The sequence below is a fragment of the Phodopus roborovskii genome, unplaced genomic scaffold (genome assembly GCF_943737965.1).
Source record: "Phodopus roborovskii unplaced genomic scaffold, PHOROB, whole genome shotgun sequence".
Taxonomy (NCBI): domain Eukaryota; kingdom Metazoa; phylum Chordata; class Mammalia; order Rodentia; family Cricetidae; genus Phodopus; species Phodopus roborovskii.
In genome coordinates this window covers 7,151,154-7,170,043 of record NW_026126578.1, presented here as the reverse complement: position 1 = coordinate 7,170,043, position 18,890 = coordinate 7,151,154, and the positions used below count along the sequence as shown (strand labels likewise).

At 46.3% G+C, this 18,890-nt stretch overlaps 1 protein-coding gene across 2 annotated transcripts in view; it reads right to left on the bottom strand.

Moving 5' to 3' along the window:
- Nucleotides 1–18,674, bottom strand: part of Atg7 (autophagy related 7) — a 168,184-nt gene extending 149,510 nt beyond the window's left edge. Inside the window, exons 1-6 of one of the 2 annotated variants that reach the window (XM_051203764.1) lie at nucleotides 18,507–18,674; nucleotides 17,919–17,973; nucleotides 17,197–17,314; nucleotides 14,789–14,866; nucleotides 10,318–10,434; nucleotides 8,630–8,779 (exon numbers count right to left, since the gene is read on the bottom strand). In XM_051203764.1, coding sequence (XP_051059721.1) covers nucleotides 8,630–8,779; nucleotides 10,318–10,434; nucleotides 14,789–14,866; nucleotides 17,197–17,314; nucleotides 17,919–17,973; nucleotides 18,507–18,654 — 666 coding nt within the window. In that variant the 5' untranslated portion in view covers nucleotides 18,655–18,674. The remainder of the gene's footprint in view (nucleotides 1–8,629; nucleotides 8,780–10,317; nucleotides 10,435–14,788; nucleotides 14,867–17,196; nucleotides 17,315–17,918; nucleotides 17,974–18,506) is intronic. The other variant, XM_051203765.1, reaches the window with a different exon arrangement.
- Between the last annotated feature and the right edge of the window lie 216 nt (nucleotides 18,675–18,890).

The window sequence follows — 18,890 nt, the reverse complement described above, 5'->3', positions numbered from 1 at the left end:
TGGGGAACTGCACCCTCTCCTCAGCCTGCTAGTGCAGAGGAACCTGTGATCTCCCAGGTTGATGTTGAAACCCAGGCATTCCTCACTCCACCATGGCTCTGCTTCTCATATGTACTTAGCTGCCCTGTGGGGAGCTTTAAAAAACTATTGCTATGGGGGCTCCACGTCCAGAGGTTCTGATCGACCAGCCTAGAACTTGCTTCAGCAGTGGGTTTTGGTGCTGGGGATAGAAGCCAAGGCCTAACCTGTGCTACAACAGCACTCAAAAAAAAAAAGGGCTTCACATGTGCTACAGCAGCATTTTAACGCTGAGCACGCCCGCAGCGCCATCGCTGGATCTCAGGTGCTTCTAATAACAGCTGGAGACCACTGCTTAATAGCATGTAGCAGTTTCTAGAAAGGATGGACACATGCTGTGTTACAGCTGCCTGGAAGCTGGCTGCACTCATGCACACATCCCATCTGACCCCCCTCCCCCCGCCATGTGTTCAGGACACACCTAGGACATTCTTATGCACAGTCGTTTCAGCACCTAAGAAAAAGAGTACTAGCTTAAAGTGTGGTTCACTGCTGCTTTTTCCCATACTGTAACTGATTATTTCTTGGACCACTGTGTATTCCTGACTCAAGGACCATATGTGATGAAACATGGTATCAAACTGGGCAGGAAAAAAAAAAAAAAAAAGGAGGATCCAACACATCCAATATACACAATGATTGTTAGACACTCCTGATTTTAGAAAATTTGATGACATGAAGTTCGCAGGACAGAACGAAAAAGTAGGGGGACCCAAAGGTAGGAGCAGTGTGGGGTACTCCTTCCCATCCTGGCATCTTGCACGGCGCCTGCGGCTCGGCAGCAGTAGTTACAGACAACTGAATCAGTCAGCTTCTGCAGGCCTGATACACTACCCCCTTGTTGCCATTATCTGGGCATGGGCCCTCGAGCAGCTAGGGGGGAGGTTCTGTCTGAATGACCGGAAGCTCACATACAGGACTACACACAGAATCCTTAAGTTCCATTCCCTTCTCTCGGCATTCTCAGCATTCACTCGGGGCGGGTTGTTTTAACACTGGAATTCTCCCGGCCCAGGATGTGGGGGTAGGGCGCTAGCAAGCAAGAGAGCTCTGGGATATGAATTACAGCATTTCCTTGAGCTCTTCTGCTCTGGATGCAGCCACACAACCACCTGCCATCTTCTGCCACCCCCCTTTTAATGTTCCCTGTTATACAGCAAGGAAGAGGGGGAGAGGAGGAAGTGCCTTCTCTCTGTGACAGCAGAATGCTTACACTAAGATTACACAGTGCAAAGGGTCTGTCCACTGTCAGCAGTATGCTAAATCTGCAGCTAACTGATTTCAAGACCCCAAGGAAGTTTCTCCCTTGGCTGCAAATGAAAGGGTTGAGGGCTGGGGAAACAGGGTGTGCAGTGCTTGTCTAGCAGACAAGAGACCCGTGTTCAATCCTCAGCACCGCATAAAGCAGAGTAGTGGTGCCCACCTGTAAGGCTAGCACTCAGGAGGTGGAGGGTCAGTTCAGGTCATTCTTAGCCACACAGGGAGTTTGGAGTCAGCTTGGACTGTGAGGCCCTATCTCTATTCCTAGCACCCAAATGAAAGGAGGAAGGCAGGGAGGGAGGGGCCTGAACAAAGGAACCTGGAAGGTAGGGAGGGAAGGAGGGGTGAGCAGAGAAAGGGAAGCAGAGAAAAGAAAAAGCGCTGACTTGTTTCATCTCAAAGGCCTCTTTTCAGATGTGGAGAAGTTTGGGTGACACTGTAGAGAAGAAAGAAATCACAGCTAAGGCCAGAATAGCAGAGCCCAGTGAAGCTCGGTCCCGCAGGGTCTAAGAGCTCCTGAGAGGCATTTAGGAAGAGCCTCAGTATCAACCCAGAAAACAACATTCCTCTGGAGGGTCTGAGTTTCAACTGTCAAATGTGACCTAAAAAAAGTTGGCTCATGCAGAATGTCCTATGTGTCTTACTCTTCAGTGACCTTTGGTAACTGACTTAACATTTTCTAGCTTAATTTTCTCATCTCTCAAGTGATTCTCACCTGCATTCAGCACAAACTGAGAACAGGGCCATCGCACGAGGAACAGTAACCATAGCAACATCACTGATACCCCCCCAGCTGCAGTCAACTCCCCACATCCTGTTCCAGTTTAGTCCATCACCACAGACTACCTCCATCTTCAGTTCCAAGGGTCTCAAGTGTTACATCCACACATGCAGATTTGGACCCAAGTGCTATCTGCATGCTATAAACTAGGACATTATACCCCACACTGCAGCAGATGCCCAGCCTCAGAAGTATATTTCTGGGTAGGAAGCAAATAATCAAAGGGAAAAATCTTTGAGCAGAAATGACCAGGGACCAGTTTCTTAGAACACTCTGACCTAAGATGAGGCATACAAAGCAGGGGTGATTAGTTAAAGAGGAACATCTGCCATCAGACCCACAAACGAGGGTCAGGCTGAAAATGCTTGGAGGGAGCCCTCCTATGGAGACAGGCATTCAGAAGACAGACAGGCACCACACAGGCAACAACAGAGCTCACTTGACAATGAACTAAGTACTAAGTATTGTTTAATCTTCCTTTAAGGATGTGAAAGTGACTCCAAAGTCTCTTGGTGTATCGGGAGTTAACTTGGAGCCTTAGTCTCAGGAGAATTTATATCCGGGCCAGTGAGGGCTGGGTGAACCAGGAGTCCCGGGTTCTAAACCTGGCCTTGCCATAAAGTGCCTGCATGAACGGGGCTGAGTCACTTCCTTTTACGACAAAGCAAAGCAGAATTGGAAAGGAAGGCTGTTCTGGCAGTTTATACGTAAGTATTCCTTGCTGCTTTGCTGAAAGTGCACAGCCTGGCGGAGTGGCACAGCTGGTTTCTGGAAATTGTCCATGGAGCAATTTGCAGAAAACTACAACAGGGGAATAAAGAGGGCAAAACGGTCAACCTGACCGTCTCCAGTTGGAGGGTTTTCCTGTAAGGATCCCATACAAACGGCTGCCTTTGACACTCAAACACTCAGTATCCCAGGCAGTGGACAAAGAAGAGTCCTTTTTAAAAGCACAAGGAAGAAAATGCAAGTCTCAAGTGCACTCCAAGGTCACAGCCTGCAACAAAGACACAAAGCAGCACCTAACACTAAGTGGCAGCTAAGTGAAGAGCAGGCCCGGCTAGCAGCAGACAGAGGCTGGAGGAGCACAGGGGGAACCTGCTGCAATTATGAAGCCTTTTCTGCTCTTCAGGAACTATGCCGGAGGAAGACGAGCAAAGCTTTCTCTGGGGACAGGCAGCAAGATGGTGCTATTGGTTGCTCTCAAGCTGTCACAAGAACTGGCTTGGAAGGGGATGGCATTTCATGGCCATGCAGTGCCACTATGGAACCAACTCTGTCCAGTTGAAATCAACACTTCTTGCAGGAAATAAGAACTTAAATGGGGGGGGGGCGTTTCTGAGCCTGCCAAGTGATTAAGAACATCTGATGTTGGGGAAGCCCACAGCAGAGTGGCTATACTCATCTACTAGCACTAGCCATCTTGACATGGCTCCAACCCTGGCCACCTCTTGTCCACTCGGGGTTCCGTGACTTCACCTCTGTATTTTGATGATCCATGGTGGGAATCCCAGTGCAGAAGAAATGAGCAAATACTACAAAATCTGGTGAGTCCTCCTCAAGCACCAGTTGTTGGCCATGAACCAGCACAGCACTGACTACAAACCATAAAATGTTCAAGGGTGGTGGGATGGGCCAGAGGATAAAAAAAAAAAAAAGCTTTCTGAACAACCAGGTGGTGATCTGGATTTGTTTCCCAAAATCCAAGGCGTGGGAAGGGAACTGACTCTTGCAGGTTGTCTGCTGATACCCACAAGTGTGTCCTGCTCTCTCTCTCTCTCTCTCTCTCTCTCTCTTATACATACTACTAATAATAATGCTTTTACAAAATGTTTACTCTCAGGGTTGGAGAGATGGCCCAGTGGTTAAGAGTATAAGTTCCAGGGGGTCTGATGTCCTCTTTTGGACAGACCCCCCCCCCCCCGTGCAAAAACCCACAAGTGTGCACCTGCACTCACACATGTACACACACACACACATACTCTCTCTCTCTCTCACACACACACACACTTGATGCTTTTCTTTAGAGATAAGTCAAGATACAGATGAGTAGGGAAGGAATAATTTATACATTAAAAAAAAAATGCTGGGTGATGGTGGTGCATACCTTTAATTCCAGCACTCAGCAGGCAGAAGCAGGCAGATTTCTGTGAGTTCAGGGCCATCCTGGTCTACAGAGGGAGTTCCAGGACAGTCAGGGATACACAAAGAAACCCTGTCTCACAAAACAAAACAAAACAAAATCTAAACAGTAACAAAGTATAGAGCTATAGTTGTCAAAAAAGTAAAGATAGTCTAATTATTGTACACCTAAAAAGGGGGTGTGAAGCAAGATGATACTATTCTAAAAGGCTGGAATCAAACAGAATATGATATAATTTTTGTTTCGAATAATGCACAGAAAAGGTTATAAGGAAACATACATAGTTCACTTCAAAAACAAAACGAAGTTGAGTATGGTGGCACAGCTCATAATCCAGCACTTGAGAGGCTGATGGCAGGTTCCAGGCCATCCTGAGCTACATATTGATACTTTCCTTTAAAAATAAAACAAAATAAAAACCTCAAAACTGAAAATCAGTGGCTAAAGAACTGTGGAATTTCGCAATGGTGGTGGCAAGCTGAAGCTGGAAATTAAGCACACCCAGAACCACAGCTAGCACTGTGCACAGATGCACTGTGTTTGCACAAGGTATTTACTATTACTATTATCATTACTACTGTTATTATTATTGTGTATGTGGCGTTCAAAACCAACTTTGCGAAGTTAGTTCTCTCCTTTCACCTTTGCTTGGGTTCCAGAGATCTAGCCCAGGTCTCCAAGCTTGTGTGACAAGTGTCTTTAACCAGTGAACCATCTTATCAGCATGGTGATGATCTATTTGTGGCTCAAGGCACTGAATGATTCATAACTAGGACTTCACAAAGATAAACCAGGAGCTGGGGTGTGCTTCAGAGGCATACTGCTTACTTAACATGCACAAGGCCCTGGGTTCCATCCTCAGAATTATAAGGTAGAAGTGTGTATGTGTGTATGTGTGTGTATTTTCCACCACACATTATTGTATGCATATTCTCTGTCTCTGTCTCTCTGTCTCTCTCTCTCTCTTTCTCTCACACACACACCACATTTTGGGAAACATTTTTGGGAAACATGCAATCAAGAACACCCGAGTATTGAGTTACAATGCCACAGGTAATTTCCACTCTGAGTTAAATCCAGCAAGTGTGCATTAAACAACCTCACATGGGCCAAGAAGTGAGGGAAAAGTAATCCTGGGTCCATGGCTGAGCATGCCCATGCAGGACCTGTCACTAAGCTGGCAAGCTGGCTAGACGTGTGGTGCTGAAAGTGACCCAGAAGCAGCTTCTTTGGGGAGAGGGTGGCAGAGACACAGAGACAGAGGTCAAAGAGGAGAAGCTGGAGGCAGACGCGATGTGGCGGTAGGAAACAGAGGGAGAGCACACCTGCAGGGTGCACACTGAAATGAATGCCTGTTCTTAGAAGAGGGTGACTCATTCATGGAAACACCAGGGTACACGGAACACTTAAGAGAAGCTGGAGTTATCTAAATAGTAAACTAAGGCTAAGGCAGTAAAAACAGGAGTGTCGAATCTCGCCTGGACTCTTCAGAAATATTTATGGGGACTCTACTACTGCCCAGAAGCCTGCTTGAATGGTATCAGGCCACGGTGACCTCTCTCTTTCTTCCACTTTCATGAGTGGGTGCTTCTGGAGCACCCAGAGGGTGGTAAATGTGGAGTCCACAGAAGGGCACAGCACAGCTACCATGCTGGGTGTTCACTGGCTGCCCGGGACCTGGTCTGGTGGATGAGCATCCTTTTAGAAGGCAAGGGGTAGAGAGGCTGCAGCTGGACCCCAGACAAGGCTAGGAAACAGCACATGAAGTCAGTTGTCACTTTAGGGGGAATAAATCAGGTGAGGAAGGCATCAGTGACAAGAGAGACAAAGGGAAGCATGCGGTGTGCAAGCTTTACCTCGGGGAGCAGAGGCAGGGCTAGCTAGGGCATTTCAACTTTATCCTGAAGGGCTGCAGCAAGAAGAGGGATGTGGCCACAGGCTAGAAAATGCATGTGGAGGATGGATGGGGACACTCATGACCACAGGTTGGGAGGCTGGAAACTCAAGTGAGATTACCAGTGTGCACAGCTGCTGTGGCACTTTCCACAGTAAGAAATAGCAAAGGTTACCAAGCAGTGCACCAATATCACTTTCTTGTTTTCTTCCTTCAGTTTCCATTAACTTTCTTGTCAGTGTCTCTTCCACGCTATAAGACTCTGGGGTCTGGAAGAAGAGCTACTGCTACTGCAGCGTCTTTCAAGTTCTAGTCCACAAGGAGGCAGTGAGCACATGTGCCCGGTGAACCAGGCTTCCCTGAGACCTGTCCTTAACCAGCGGTACAGGTTTAAGGAACGATCCTGGCTGCACAGGTCCTTGGTCAAATGAACCCCTGCAAAGTTCAGAGGAGACTCAAGATCTATGCAGTCTCCTAAAATACGCTGGGGAATAAGGGGAAGAAAACATGAGGAGGAAAAGAAGTGGGCATGTACTGAGCGCCTACTACATACACAGTGAGGGCCTGCTACATGCTAGAAACACACTACACACATGCCTGAGACATGAAGGCATCTACTACATATTGGTGGGGGGTCTGATATATGGTGGGCACACACTATGTGCTGAGAATTTTGGGGGGAGCAAACTCTCTATAGCCCTGGCTGTCCTGAAACTCACTATGTAGACCAGGCCGGCCTTGAACTCACAGAAATCCTCCTGCCTCTGCCACCTGAGTGCTAGGAATACAAGTGAGTGCTACCACAACCTGCTTCTGTACTGATCATTTTATTCACATAGCATGTTTTGTTTTCACCAAAGCATGGAAAGAGATGCTCTGTGGTATTTGACAGAAATACCAAGGCAAGACAAGGTCACTCTGCTTCCCTGGGGCCACAGAGCTAGTAAGTGCCAGCACTGACATCAGATCCAGGTCTACTTAGAACCTCAGGGTCAAGCAGAGATGGCCTGTACCAGAGCAATGTAGAGATGGGAAGGCAGAGAGTGTGGGGTTCTAAGAAGCTGTCCACAGGCACGAGGTGACTGTCAGTACCATTTTCTTTACGTAGGAAATGCAGACACTGTGACACCCATTTCACAGACTTAGTATGAGATTTTGAGTTTGTGAAAGCAAGCTCCAGTGGAAACGTGCTCTGTAAATGGCTCTGTTGGTGAAGTGACACTGGGGGAGGGGAACCTATCTGCTGAACTCAACCAGACCTATTGCAGCTTTAAAACAATTCTGCCTACTGACATAGTTACTAAAGGCCTGCTCTATCTGGCAATCACCACAGCAACTGTTCTACTACCGTCTGGACAAAAGAAGGATTTTAAACGTTAAATCTCCATTCTTTGAAGACTTTTCCTCTGAAAAAGAAAACGAGATTGCAGTTGATTTTAAAACAAAGACAGGAATCCTGGCTGGGGTGGAGCTTGGCTTAACAGTCACAAGGCCCTGGGTTCTAGGTTCAGTTAAGGGCCTCTTTTTTCTCAACTCTCATACATATTACTTACATTACTCCACCTGATCTCACCACTTCCCAATACTTGTGGGTCCTTTTAATTCACAACCTGATGGATGGCTCAAATTCCATACAAGTACAATGTATCTTATTACTTAAGAAAAACATCTGCAATACTCTTATTCATTCAAAAGAAAGAATTGGATTGAGGGCCTCAGATAAGCACTCCACACTCCACAGACACCAACCGATCAACGTGGGCCCTGGTTAACAGTCTAACATGGAACAAAGAAGGCATCTTTGGATCAGGGACTGTGTGGAGAGAGGCCAGGCAGGGAAAGAAGACACACGTGAGAATACTCTGCAATGGGAGGAGACATTGCTAAGGACAGAGAATGCTGTAGGGTGTTCAAAGGAAGGTGACCACAATTGGAGTGAAGAGATCTAGGTGGGTTTGATTGGGGGGGGGTGAAGTGTGCAGTCTGGATGAAGTAGGCAAGCTTAGTTGGAGCAATGGTTTATGGGGAGAATAGTAGATGATGGGCAGAAAGGTCCTGGGATCAGAAGGCCCCACTAAGCTCTGTTCACTGAATGACTGAGTGACATGAGACGTCTGAAGATGACTCTTTCTTGGCAGTATGTATTATGCAAGATGGAAGCAAGAAGATTCCAGGCGTAAGGCAAGCTCAGCGGTGAGGCAAGTTGAACATGGAGGTAGGGCATTTATAGAGGGAAAACTGATCTCGTCATCACCAACAGGGGGAGTTACACCACTGAGTTATGAGAGCAGTAGGGGGATCCCAAGGAGGAGTTGAGTTGGGGACAGTGGGGTGGGAGAGGACAGAGAAGGAAACATTTTAGAACATATTGTGGAGGGCTAAGGAAATGAGTTTCAAATTGATAGTGGTCTATTATAACACAAACTTTAAACTTTTTAACTGCCTGGAAAGATGATACCACATAGACTCTGACCTTTGTCCTTTGACCTTGGAAGAAATCACTGTAGTGTTTGAGCAAGGAGACCAGCACGGTGTTGTCATCGTACTTGATTAAGAAGTATGGTAGAGCCGTGACTCCTTCAGCTTGACACAGATCATCGTAGGCACGCTCAAGGGCCTGGATCTGAAAACATCGGAGGTGAAGGATACTCGCTAGGAAATATAGCTCTGAGCTAAATACCAAAACCATCAAAGGAACCGAAAAAGCCAGCAAGCTAGAAATAATTGAGTTCACCAAGTGTCCATTGATGCCACCTCTTAACCTTTCTATTACATTTTTATGCTTTCATATGGTCACAGGGGTGGCACTTCATGGATTGGAAGGGTGACTGCCTACACTGTTAATAGAGGTTTACAGAGGTAACCAAGCAGTCTTCTGTGATAACCCAACAAGGTCCAACCAAGTGAGAAAATTTGTCATTATTTTTTACTGTTTTGTTATGACACAATCCACAGGCCCTACAATTCACCCATTTAGAGGGAAGAATCATTGTCTTGAAATTTTTTCAATTTTTATTTTTATTTTACATGTATGAGCATTTTGCCTTTATGAGTGAATGTGTACCAGGTGCCTGCAGTACCTATGGAGGCCTGAAGATGGCAGAAGATACTCTGAATTTGGAGTTCCTGTGAGCCATCCTGTGGCTGCTAGGAACTATTTTTTTTCCCCCTTTGGTAGCATGTTACAAGGTTGGGTAATATTTCCTGAGATGATCTGAAAATGTTTTATTTTTTCCTCTTTAAACATGAACATTCAATCTCCAACTAGAATGTGTTGACTCAAGTTGGGTTTCTTCTTAGGGAATTAGTTGCAGAAAACTACAACCATGCATTTGTTCTGTAATAACTTAAATTCCTAAACCTTTTTTGTTTTATTTTATGTATATAAGTACTTTTGAGCATGTGTGTCTGTACACGACATGCATGTAGAGACCGGGAGGCCAGAGGAGGGTATTAGTCCTCCTGGAGGTGCAGTTACTGGAGCTGCCATGTGGGTGCTGGGATAGGGACCTGGGTTAGAACAGTAAGCACTCTTAACTGTTGAGTCATCCCCCCTCCCACCCCTTAAATCTTTGCCAGCTTCAGAAGTCAGCATCTTACTGACTGACACGCTTCCAGAATTCAGATCATTTTGACCCTCAGCCAAGGTCTTAATAAACATCAGAACTTTTCAGTCAGGTCTGTGTTCTGCCAGTATGATTATCTTAATTGTTCTTGGGATTAATTTCTAATGGCCTCCTAGAAGGAAAGGACTAGACCTGCATGTCTGCTCCAGAGAGGAGGTTCTGCCATTTGGTCTGGAGTGGGGATAGGGTGCTTGTGCTTATTTCACAGACTCTTCGGAAGGACTGTGGCTTTATGTCTTTCTCAGACTGAAAATGAAAAACACTTTCATAAATTCTGTCTTTCAAAATGCTCCTGTAATTCTTCCCTGTGGGCTTAGTATTTCACAAAATTCCATGGGCCACCTGGAGGAGGACGGCTCCTCCTCATCACACTGACCTTCTCAGCACTTGGTAAACACAGCTCCTGCACCATCTGGAACATTCCCCAGGTGCCTTTTCTCCATCTAGAGACTACCTGTTCAGCTTTGGTGCGAGCCACACACCTGCTCTCACCATTAAACCTGACTTTACCTGTATTTGTTTTATTTGTTGATACCTGTTTTGCTGAAAGCCTTTGATCCAAGCCCACAGGCCCCTGAATTAGAGGGATGCTCTCAGGAAGACAGAGGGCGGGACAGCAAAACCAATAGTAGAAGTGGTACTTCTTCAGGTCCTAAGGGAAACACAAATCAGGACAAAGTTTTATATAACATTGGTCCCACGGATTAAAGCAACACACAGCTATTAGTGCAATTTATTAAGCCAGGGGCAGCGGTGCATGCCTGTAATCCCAGCACCTGAGAGGCAAAGGAAGGAGGAACAGAAGTTTAAGGACATCTGAGCTTCATAGTAAGTTAGAGACCAGCCTGGGTTACATAAGACCCAGCTTCAAAAGTCACCACAAGAAAAGCTGGGTGCATTAAAAGCTGATGCACACTAAGTATGCCCGGATCATCTCCATCAGAGATGGAGAGAGACAACACAGAGCTTTTGCTTGGACCCCAGGCAGTGAACCCTTGACCCTGGCATCCTTTAGGAAGAAGGTACCCTAGGAGGTAGCCTCTCATCTGATTTTATAGGTGGAAACACCTAGCTGGCTTCCCACAGGGATCACACTAAAAACAGCTGCATTCTTCAGTCCGAGATAGTGATGCTTCTCTGTTGTCCTTTGCACACCCGAGGGAACCCTTCCCCAAAGGCTTGGTATTTGAGGTGGTTCAGATTTTGCAGTCTTTTTTTTTTTTTTTTCAGATTTTAGACTATTTGCATAAGTATCCTGAAATTCCCTGTGAATGGGACCTAAGCCTAAACAGGAAATTCATTTTTGTGTGTGTGTTATACACCTCTTATCTCCACAGCTTGCATGAAATATGATACAGTATTTTTAGTGCAGCGGCATTTTAAATGTGGAATTTTCTACTATGTTACCATGTCAACATTCAAAGTCCTGATCTGGACACATTCTGGCTTAAGATTATGGATGTTTCCCTGTTTGATACTGCTTTCCAAAATGTCTTCTTGGTTGAGTGTAAGTCAGCAACTATTAAGCACCTGCTGTGCACAAGGCAAAACATGACATTCAGGCAATACAATGACTAAGCCTAGGTCCTAGCCATCAGCTGCTGGCCTTCCATACAGAACAGAGATAGTCTGTGACTAACAGTCTTAGTTAAAGGAGGTTGCAAATACTGAGGTATAATGCCATCATGCAGGGAACAGCTGGCCACTCCCACACACCTGGGAAGGAGTTTCTGAGCTGTTCTCAACTCATCTCCGACTCAGCCTCAGGGCTCTGTGCCTCAAATTCCTGTGTCACTGGGGTCTGACTCTCTCCTGGGGTAGGACCCAGGGGCTCTGCGGGTGCTGGGCAGCCTCTTCCCTCATCTGTGATGCAGTTCTTCAGCTTAGAAATCACTTCTCATGAGTCTTGCTAAGAATGAGAACTGCAGAGCTCTCATATGACTTAGATTTCACATATGTTTGAGTGTGCTATACGTGTATATATGTGAGTTCTCATGTCTGTGAGCACATGTGGGTATACAAGGGTGCATGTACACATGTAAGTGCCCACATGGAGGCCTGAGATTGCTATCAAGTGTCTTCCTTTTTCCACCTTAAATGCTGAAGCAGGGTCTCTCACTGAATGCAAAGCTCACGGAGGAGGCTATCTGACTAGCCAGCTTCTCTGCCCTCCATGCCCTTGAATCACAGGTGGCTGCCGTGCCCACTTGCCTTTCATGTGGTTCTGAGACTCTGAACTCAGGTCCTCATGCGGGCTCTGCTGTGCTTTAGCCACAAGCCATCTCCCCAAGGCCCTGGAGGCCTCTTGTATCAGAACATAATTAGAGAAAATTCATCACATTTGCATGTACAGTTTTGTGGGGTTTGCTTTTGTTTGACACCACGAAACCACCAACCATTCTTTATTTTTATTATTCGAAGGAGAAACCCTGTCCTTATGAGCAGAACAGCCCCACTCCCCACTCGCCCTGACCTTTGGACTTATCAAGACATTCTCTGTGGATGAAATGGAATCACTCAATGACTTTTAAAATATAAATGTATATGTAACACAGTTTCAGATGAGGACTTAATAATTACAGTCTCTACACTGTCACTAATTGATGAACTTTAAAAACAATCCCTTTTCACAATGGCAAAACAAACTCTTATACTGAGATTAATGAAGGGCCTGGCCCTCTGAGGCCTGAGAACCTCAGACAGGAAAACCAAAGGCCTGGCAGCCCACTCTCTCCCCCTGTGCTTAGGTGATTTGTCATAGCTGATCTTCAGCAAAAGGTTAAACAATTCAAGATGGCAGAACACACTCATGCCAACAGCTTATCAGGCCGTCTCCAGAAGCCAAAGCTTTCTTAGAATTGTGCTCCCACCCCAACACCTCACCCGGGATACAAAGGATCATGGATAAATTAAACATAAAGCCCTTTGTGTCTGAAGAGTTTAAAGGACCTTTTTTTCTTTTCTTTTTTTTTTTTTTTTTTTTTTTTTACAGCCTGGCTATGAACATTTTACAAAAAGGGACAGCAAGGCAGATAGTCACTGACTCTAGGAAACTGCTTAAAAGTTGAATAAAGCTGGGCAGTGGCGGCACATGCCTTTAATCCCTCCCAGCACTCGGGAGACAGAGACAGGTGGATCTCTGTGAGTTCAAGGCCAGCCTTGTCTATAGAGCGAGTTCCAGGACAGGCTCCAAAGCTACAGAGAAATCCTGTCTTGAAAAACAAAACAAACAAACAAACAACCCCCAAAACAAAACAACCGTTGATGTTATTTTCTCATTAAGCCAAAAACGGTTAGTGTGGGTCCTTGGTACAAAAATTGGATTAAGTTTAATTAATAAGATTTCTTAGTATAAAAAGGTACTCATGATCAAGTAACAAACTCTGAAACCTTTAGCACTAATTAAATCCATCCTACCAAGGAACTCATAAATGATTGATATCCAAGTTGCACCTGGTAACCTGACCCAGCCCCAGGGCATCCTCTCTACCACTATAACTCACTGGGAAATGTGCCCCTCATAGGTCATTACCCTTGGGCTGCCTGAGGAAGGTACCCTACCAGCCTCTTTTGTGCCTGGAAGGGAATAACACAGAGGGCATTTGGAGAAGCAAGGCTCAGTTAAAAAATAACTAAATTGGTACCTTTCTCCCCAACATGTACATTTAAATTTATATGAAAACATTTTCTTAATATATCCAACTTTACTAAGTAAATAACTATATCAAATGTGTAGAAGGAAATTGATGTTCAGGATTGATGAGGCCGTCGCAAAGCAACACACATTAACACACGGGTACCTTAATATGCCTACAGGCTCGTGCACAGTCAGAGAGAACAAATATCAATATGGTTGGCCACTGTGGGTCATGGAAGTGCTGTTCCCACTAGGGGCCAGGAATCTAATCCTGAATATCAGCTGGAATCTATGGAACATCCACTTGCCAGAACACAACAGCGTTTTGCAGACATCTGCAAATGCAGATGTATTCGTCTGCTATGGGGTTGTGTGTAAACATACAGGGAAAACTAGTTGGCAGGTTGCCCTCAGCATTTATATAAATTAAGTCTTGTGTACAGAAAGGTTTTATTTTTCTCTTGATAAACGATTTGTATGTGTGTTGAGCTAGGTGACATGATTGCCTCCATCCAGAAGCCCCTTTCCTCTGTGCTATGGCTGCTACTGAGTCTTTGGATCTCAAGTGTCTTCAGAAGCAAGCAAAAGCTTGGGCCTCAGGCTATGGTGCTGAGAGCCAGTTGGGCCTTTAAGGAGGTGAGGGTGGGACTTGGGGAGTAGAGATTAATAGGGTAGAATTAACCCATGAGGCATGCCTTTAAAGGGAAACCTGGTTGGCCAGCCCTTTCCTGGTTCTCTCTTTGCTTCCTAGGAACCATGAGGTGAACGCTCCTGCTTCATGCTCCAACATGGTATTCTCTACAACCACAGTGTAGCCCAAACACAGTAAAGCCAAGAGACCACAGAACAACACCCCTGAAACAAGAGCCACCTTCTTATAAGTTAATTATCTCAATACCTTTGCCCTAGTGACATGATGGGCTTTGAAGGAATGCTGGGTGCTTATTTGTTGCTTTTCATTGTTTGTTTGGAGGCATACTGCTGCTATGTAGCTGGTCTGATGTATACCAGGTTGGCTTCAAACTTTTGAGTATCCCTGTCTCCACCTCATAAGTGCTAGGGTCACAGGATCCTATTTAACACAGACATGATCTAGCAACAACAGAGCCTCTGTCTGGTGAACCTGCTCTATCCAGTGCTGAATGACAGAGTGGGTCACTATGTTTGAGAAATTGTGCAATAGCCATAGCTGATCAAGAAACACAGATTAATCCTGCACTGTTCACAGGTGCTAGCACGATCTCCACTACTCAGCAAGCTTCCCATTGATGGCCTTAGCACACACTCCTAGGGAACCGTTCTTAGAGACAGGAACGGAAGGAGACCCTGGGCTGAGTCAGGGTTGTGTAGTCTCCACCCATTTACTTACCGCGAAGGTCAAGAGCAGAAACTTGTTGAGGAGCACGGGGTTTTCGAGAGCAGTGCCTGACTTTATGGCTTCCCAGATCTGCCAGGAAAACGAAAGATGTTAGATTGGGCTGCTGGTTTCTCTGTCCAGACACTGCTCTCAGACACTGAAGTGGCTCATTACCTCTCTCTGCCTACTTCACACTGCCTCTCTAGCAGCCTTGCTCCATCATTATCAGCTGTGAGAGTACCTGGCATCTTCCCTCAGGGGCACTCAGCACAGAGGAGGCAAGTAGACACTCACACCTTTGAGATGCCCATCAGCAGGGAGTCACTACTGTCTGCTGTGTGCCTGGCATGCCATGGTTGCAGAAATAAAAAGTGCATGTTCGGCTCCATGCAGGACTTTTGTCATAAAAGCAGGACCTGTCAAGAAGTGGGAATTGAGGGGAAGGGAAGGCTCTGAAATGAGGAGTGATTTGAACTAAGCTACACAGTGTGGCTTTCTTTTTTGGGGTGGGGTTACAATATTGCCTTGGCTGGTCTGGGATTCTTTAAATTGAAGAGACTGGTTTCAAACTCAATAGATCCCTGCGTGTGCCCCCTGAGTTTTGGGATGAAAGGCGTGCACCACCACACCCATCCCCACAGTGAGGCTCTCTCAAAGCTGTACTTGGAGCACTGAGAGATGAGAAAAGGAGAATGACCTTCATGTGTGAACACTAGGCTAGTGCTGTGTGTCTGTGGACAAAAGCCAGGTTGTCTGTCACCAGCTGGTCACAAGATGCTCACAGCTCAGTTGCTACACTATGTTGCTGCAGAAGCCACAGCAAATGCTGGCAACAAGAACCATGCCCCAAATCCACATAAACAGGTATTACCACTCTGGAGGTGCTGGACCATGGAAGAGTGGACCCCACTTTCTGACCAGCTGGCTGGGATGGGCTGGGGACCACAGAAGTCTGAGCCTGGTCAAGGTTAGGATTTTCCCCTTCATGGAGTAAGATCCACTGCAAATTTCCAGAGCTGCATCCATTTCGAGGGAGGTGACCACTGGGACTCACACAGAGAAGACTCATCTCTCATGTTTCTCTGCCACGTTGGTGTGGATATTGTTAGTGTGGCTCTTTCAGAAAGTCCTTTATTAAACTGATTTATACAATACAGACACAATGGGCAGAGACCACCGCAGAGTAATTGGCTCTCGAGTGAGGGGAGAGGGATCCTCAAATTTCTTTCTTCTAGTTACCCTGAGATATTTGACTGGAAAACAATCCCTGTGTTGTGCTGCAGGGAGCAAAATGCATCCCTCCTCACTGCTAAGTACCGCCCGTCCATCCTCTCTGGCTTCTCTTGCTTTCTCCCTCCCCAGCCTCTACCGTTCTGCTCCACACTCTCCTTGCATTCAATATTTTCAGCTTCTATATGTAAGTGGGGGCTCTGGGCTGTTTGACTTTCTGTGCCTGGCTCATATCACTTCCTCTGAGTTGTCACAATGGTAGGATTTTATTCTTCATGGGTAAGATTCCCATGTATATGTACCATAGACCTGTAGGAGCTCACCTGCTCAGGACACCCTGGCTACAGATGTACCTTCAATGTTTAGATCTCACTTCCCCTAGATAAGACACCCTGTGGTGCCACTCTGAGTCACCAGCTAATTCTCGTCTTAGTCTTTGAGGCACTTTTACTATCCTGCACAGCAGTTGCGCTGATTACAAATGGTGTACAAGATGCCATTTGTTTTCTAAGAGTAGTGTGAGGACCCTTCAAATAAATGGGACAAGAAATAGGCAAAGACCAACCCCCCCCACCCCATTCTTTCATTCTCCTCCACCTGAGAAGAGGCAAAGTAAAGACATCCAGACAGAGAACACATCTATGGCCCGGAGAGAGCCAACAACACAGAGCAGGTGACAAGCCGCCTCATCCATTTGGTACCACTGAGACAGAGGATGCGAGGGCAACATCGACAGGAAAGAAATGTCAGAGGTTTCAAGCGGGCACTGATTGGAGTTTGCCCTGGCTATACTGAAGGCCTGTAAGTACCATTGTGGCTCAGGACAGCCAAGTCTCCTGATGGACAAAGCACAGAGCCCCAGGTGCATTTTGTCACACAATTCTTAGAGGTCACACTGCTCCAAATGTCCCCTGGACTCCAGCAGCCAAGGTCATTTTCTACCTTATCCCTACACAAACCCCACCACCAGCCCCACCTCTGAGCCTGGCTGTCTCCTCCTGACCATCTCTGCACAGGAAAGAGTTAACCATTTTCCTTCTGGGGGAAAAACAAACAAACAAACAAACAAACAAACACTCAAAGTGTCCCACACCTCTATTACTGGGATAGACCAGTGTGCCTGAGTAGACACAGTGTACTTTCCTGGAGCCCAGGAAATACAAAGGAGCCATTGCAGCTGTTCAGCTAACCTCGTTTGCTGACTGTTCCAGAAGGAGCTTCTTGTCTGCAGTCTTAAAAGCCTCGAGTGTGTTGGTGTTGTACAGGGTCCCCACAGCAGGGCAGCAGCGGGCAGGCGTGGGGGCATTCCTAGACATAAGACAAACAGTTACCCAGCATGGCTTGGACCCTGAACAAAGCATGAGGTGACAAGTAACCCTGACACCACTGACTGGGAAAGTGGACCAATGTTTCACTGGTTCTTGCTCAAGCAGAAGAAAGTAGATGCTGTCTGGGGACCGTCTGCAACTCTGGCCTTCAGCTGTCAGCCTCCTATTCTTCCCAAAGAATGTTCATCTCTCTTCTTTCCCATAAACAAAGTGAGGAGGAACTGGCTTGTAGGCACTGCACAGACGTGGTGCACAGACATACATGCAGGCAAATACTCATACATACAAGAATAAAAGAAATAAATCTTTAAAACAAAGAGGTACTAATAAAGAAACATAAAGCATTCTATAATGACGGCCAGGAGGGCTGTTATCTGAGGGCCAGTCAATCTAGGCAGTATGAGGTACAGGACAGGCTCTGAAAAGGACTCATTGTTTTCCTAATAAACAAATGTAGCAGACAGTCTCAGTAGGAGGCTTTGGCTCAGTACCTCTCCTGGGAGCTTCCTTAGCTGCTCAAGGGAACACTCCCTCCTTGCCCAAAGGAGGCAGATCCTTTGGAGCCTGTGAAAATTAATACTCACGTGTCAAAAGCACTGAACTCCAATGTCAAGCGGGTGGGCAGGCCGGCAGAATCACCTGTGTGAAATATTGTCATGCCTCAGTGACAAGCCAAAGTGGTGGTACCCATGTGAAAACAGCTACAGCCAGTCATGTCCTTTTATTTGAAAATTGAGCCCAAGGTGCCCTATCCAAGTCTGCTAACCTGTGACATGCAGATAACATATGCATAGAAGACAGTGGCTCTTGAGAGAGACTGACAGGGATGGGCTTGTAACCAATATAAAGAGTATACCCTGAGGATTCTCCCCACACCCCGTAAGCTAGCTGAGCAGTGTCTGCCCTAACAACTTGAGCTTCGCCACTTCTCTTTTTTCCAGAGGCAAAAGAAATTCTAAAAACTGACTTGGGGCAAATGCCAAGAAAGCTACAAGAAGCTGAAAAACGATATAAAAGATAAGCCGTCCCCTTGTCTGGTGTTCATGAGGCTCTAGGTCCCATTCCTAGCACTCCAAAAGTGATAGTAACAAATGCCTAATAAGGGGTGCTGTATCCACAGAGGACCGACTAGAACACAGGGATGAGGGGTGAGGCAAGTGGGGACTGCCTACCATTGTAGTAGTAGCCCTTGATGTCCTTGGGAGTCTCGTCCAGGCGGTACTCGTTCAACTTCTTCTGGGTCAGTTCGTGCCAGAAGCCAACATCCAGGGCACTATTAAAGGGGGCGAACTGCAGTTTGGACAGGCCGGGGTCCCCCATGGCCACTGTTCTTACTGATCTACAGAAACAAAACAAACCAACCAAACACAATAGAGCTTCAGTCAAGCAAGTCATTGGGCTGGAAAAATGGCTCAGTGGCTAAGAGCACAGAACCCACATGGAACCTTACACCTTCCTGTAGCTCCAATACCAGGAGATCCAATGTTCTCTTCTCCTTTGCTTCTTATGAATGCAGTGCACATAAACTCACCGAGACTCACACGCATACACATAAA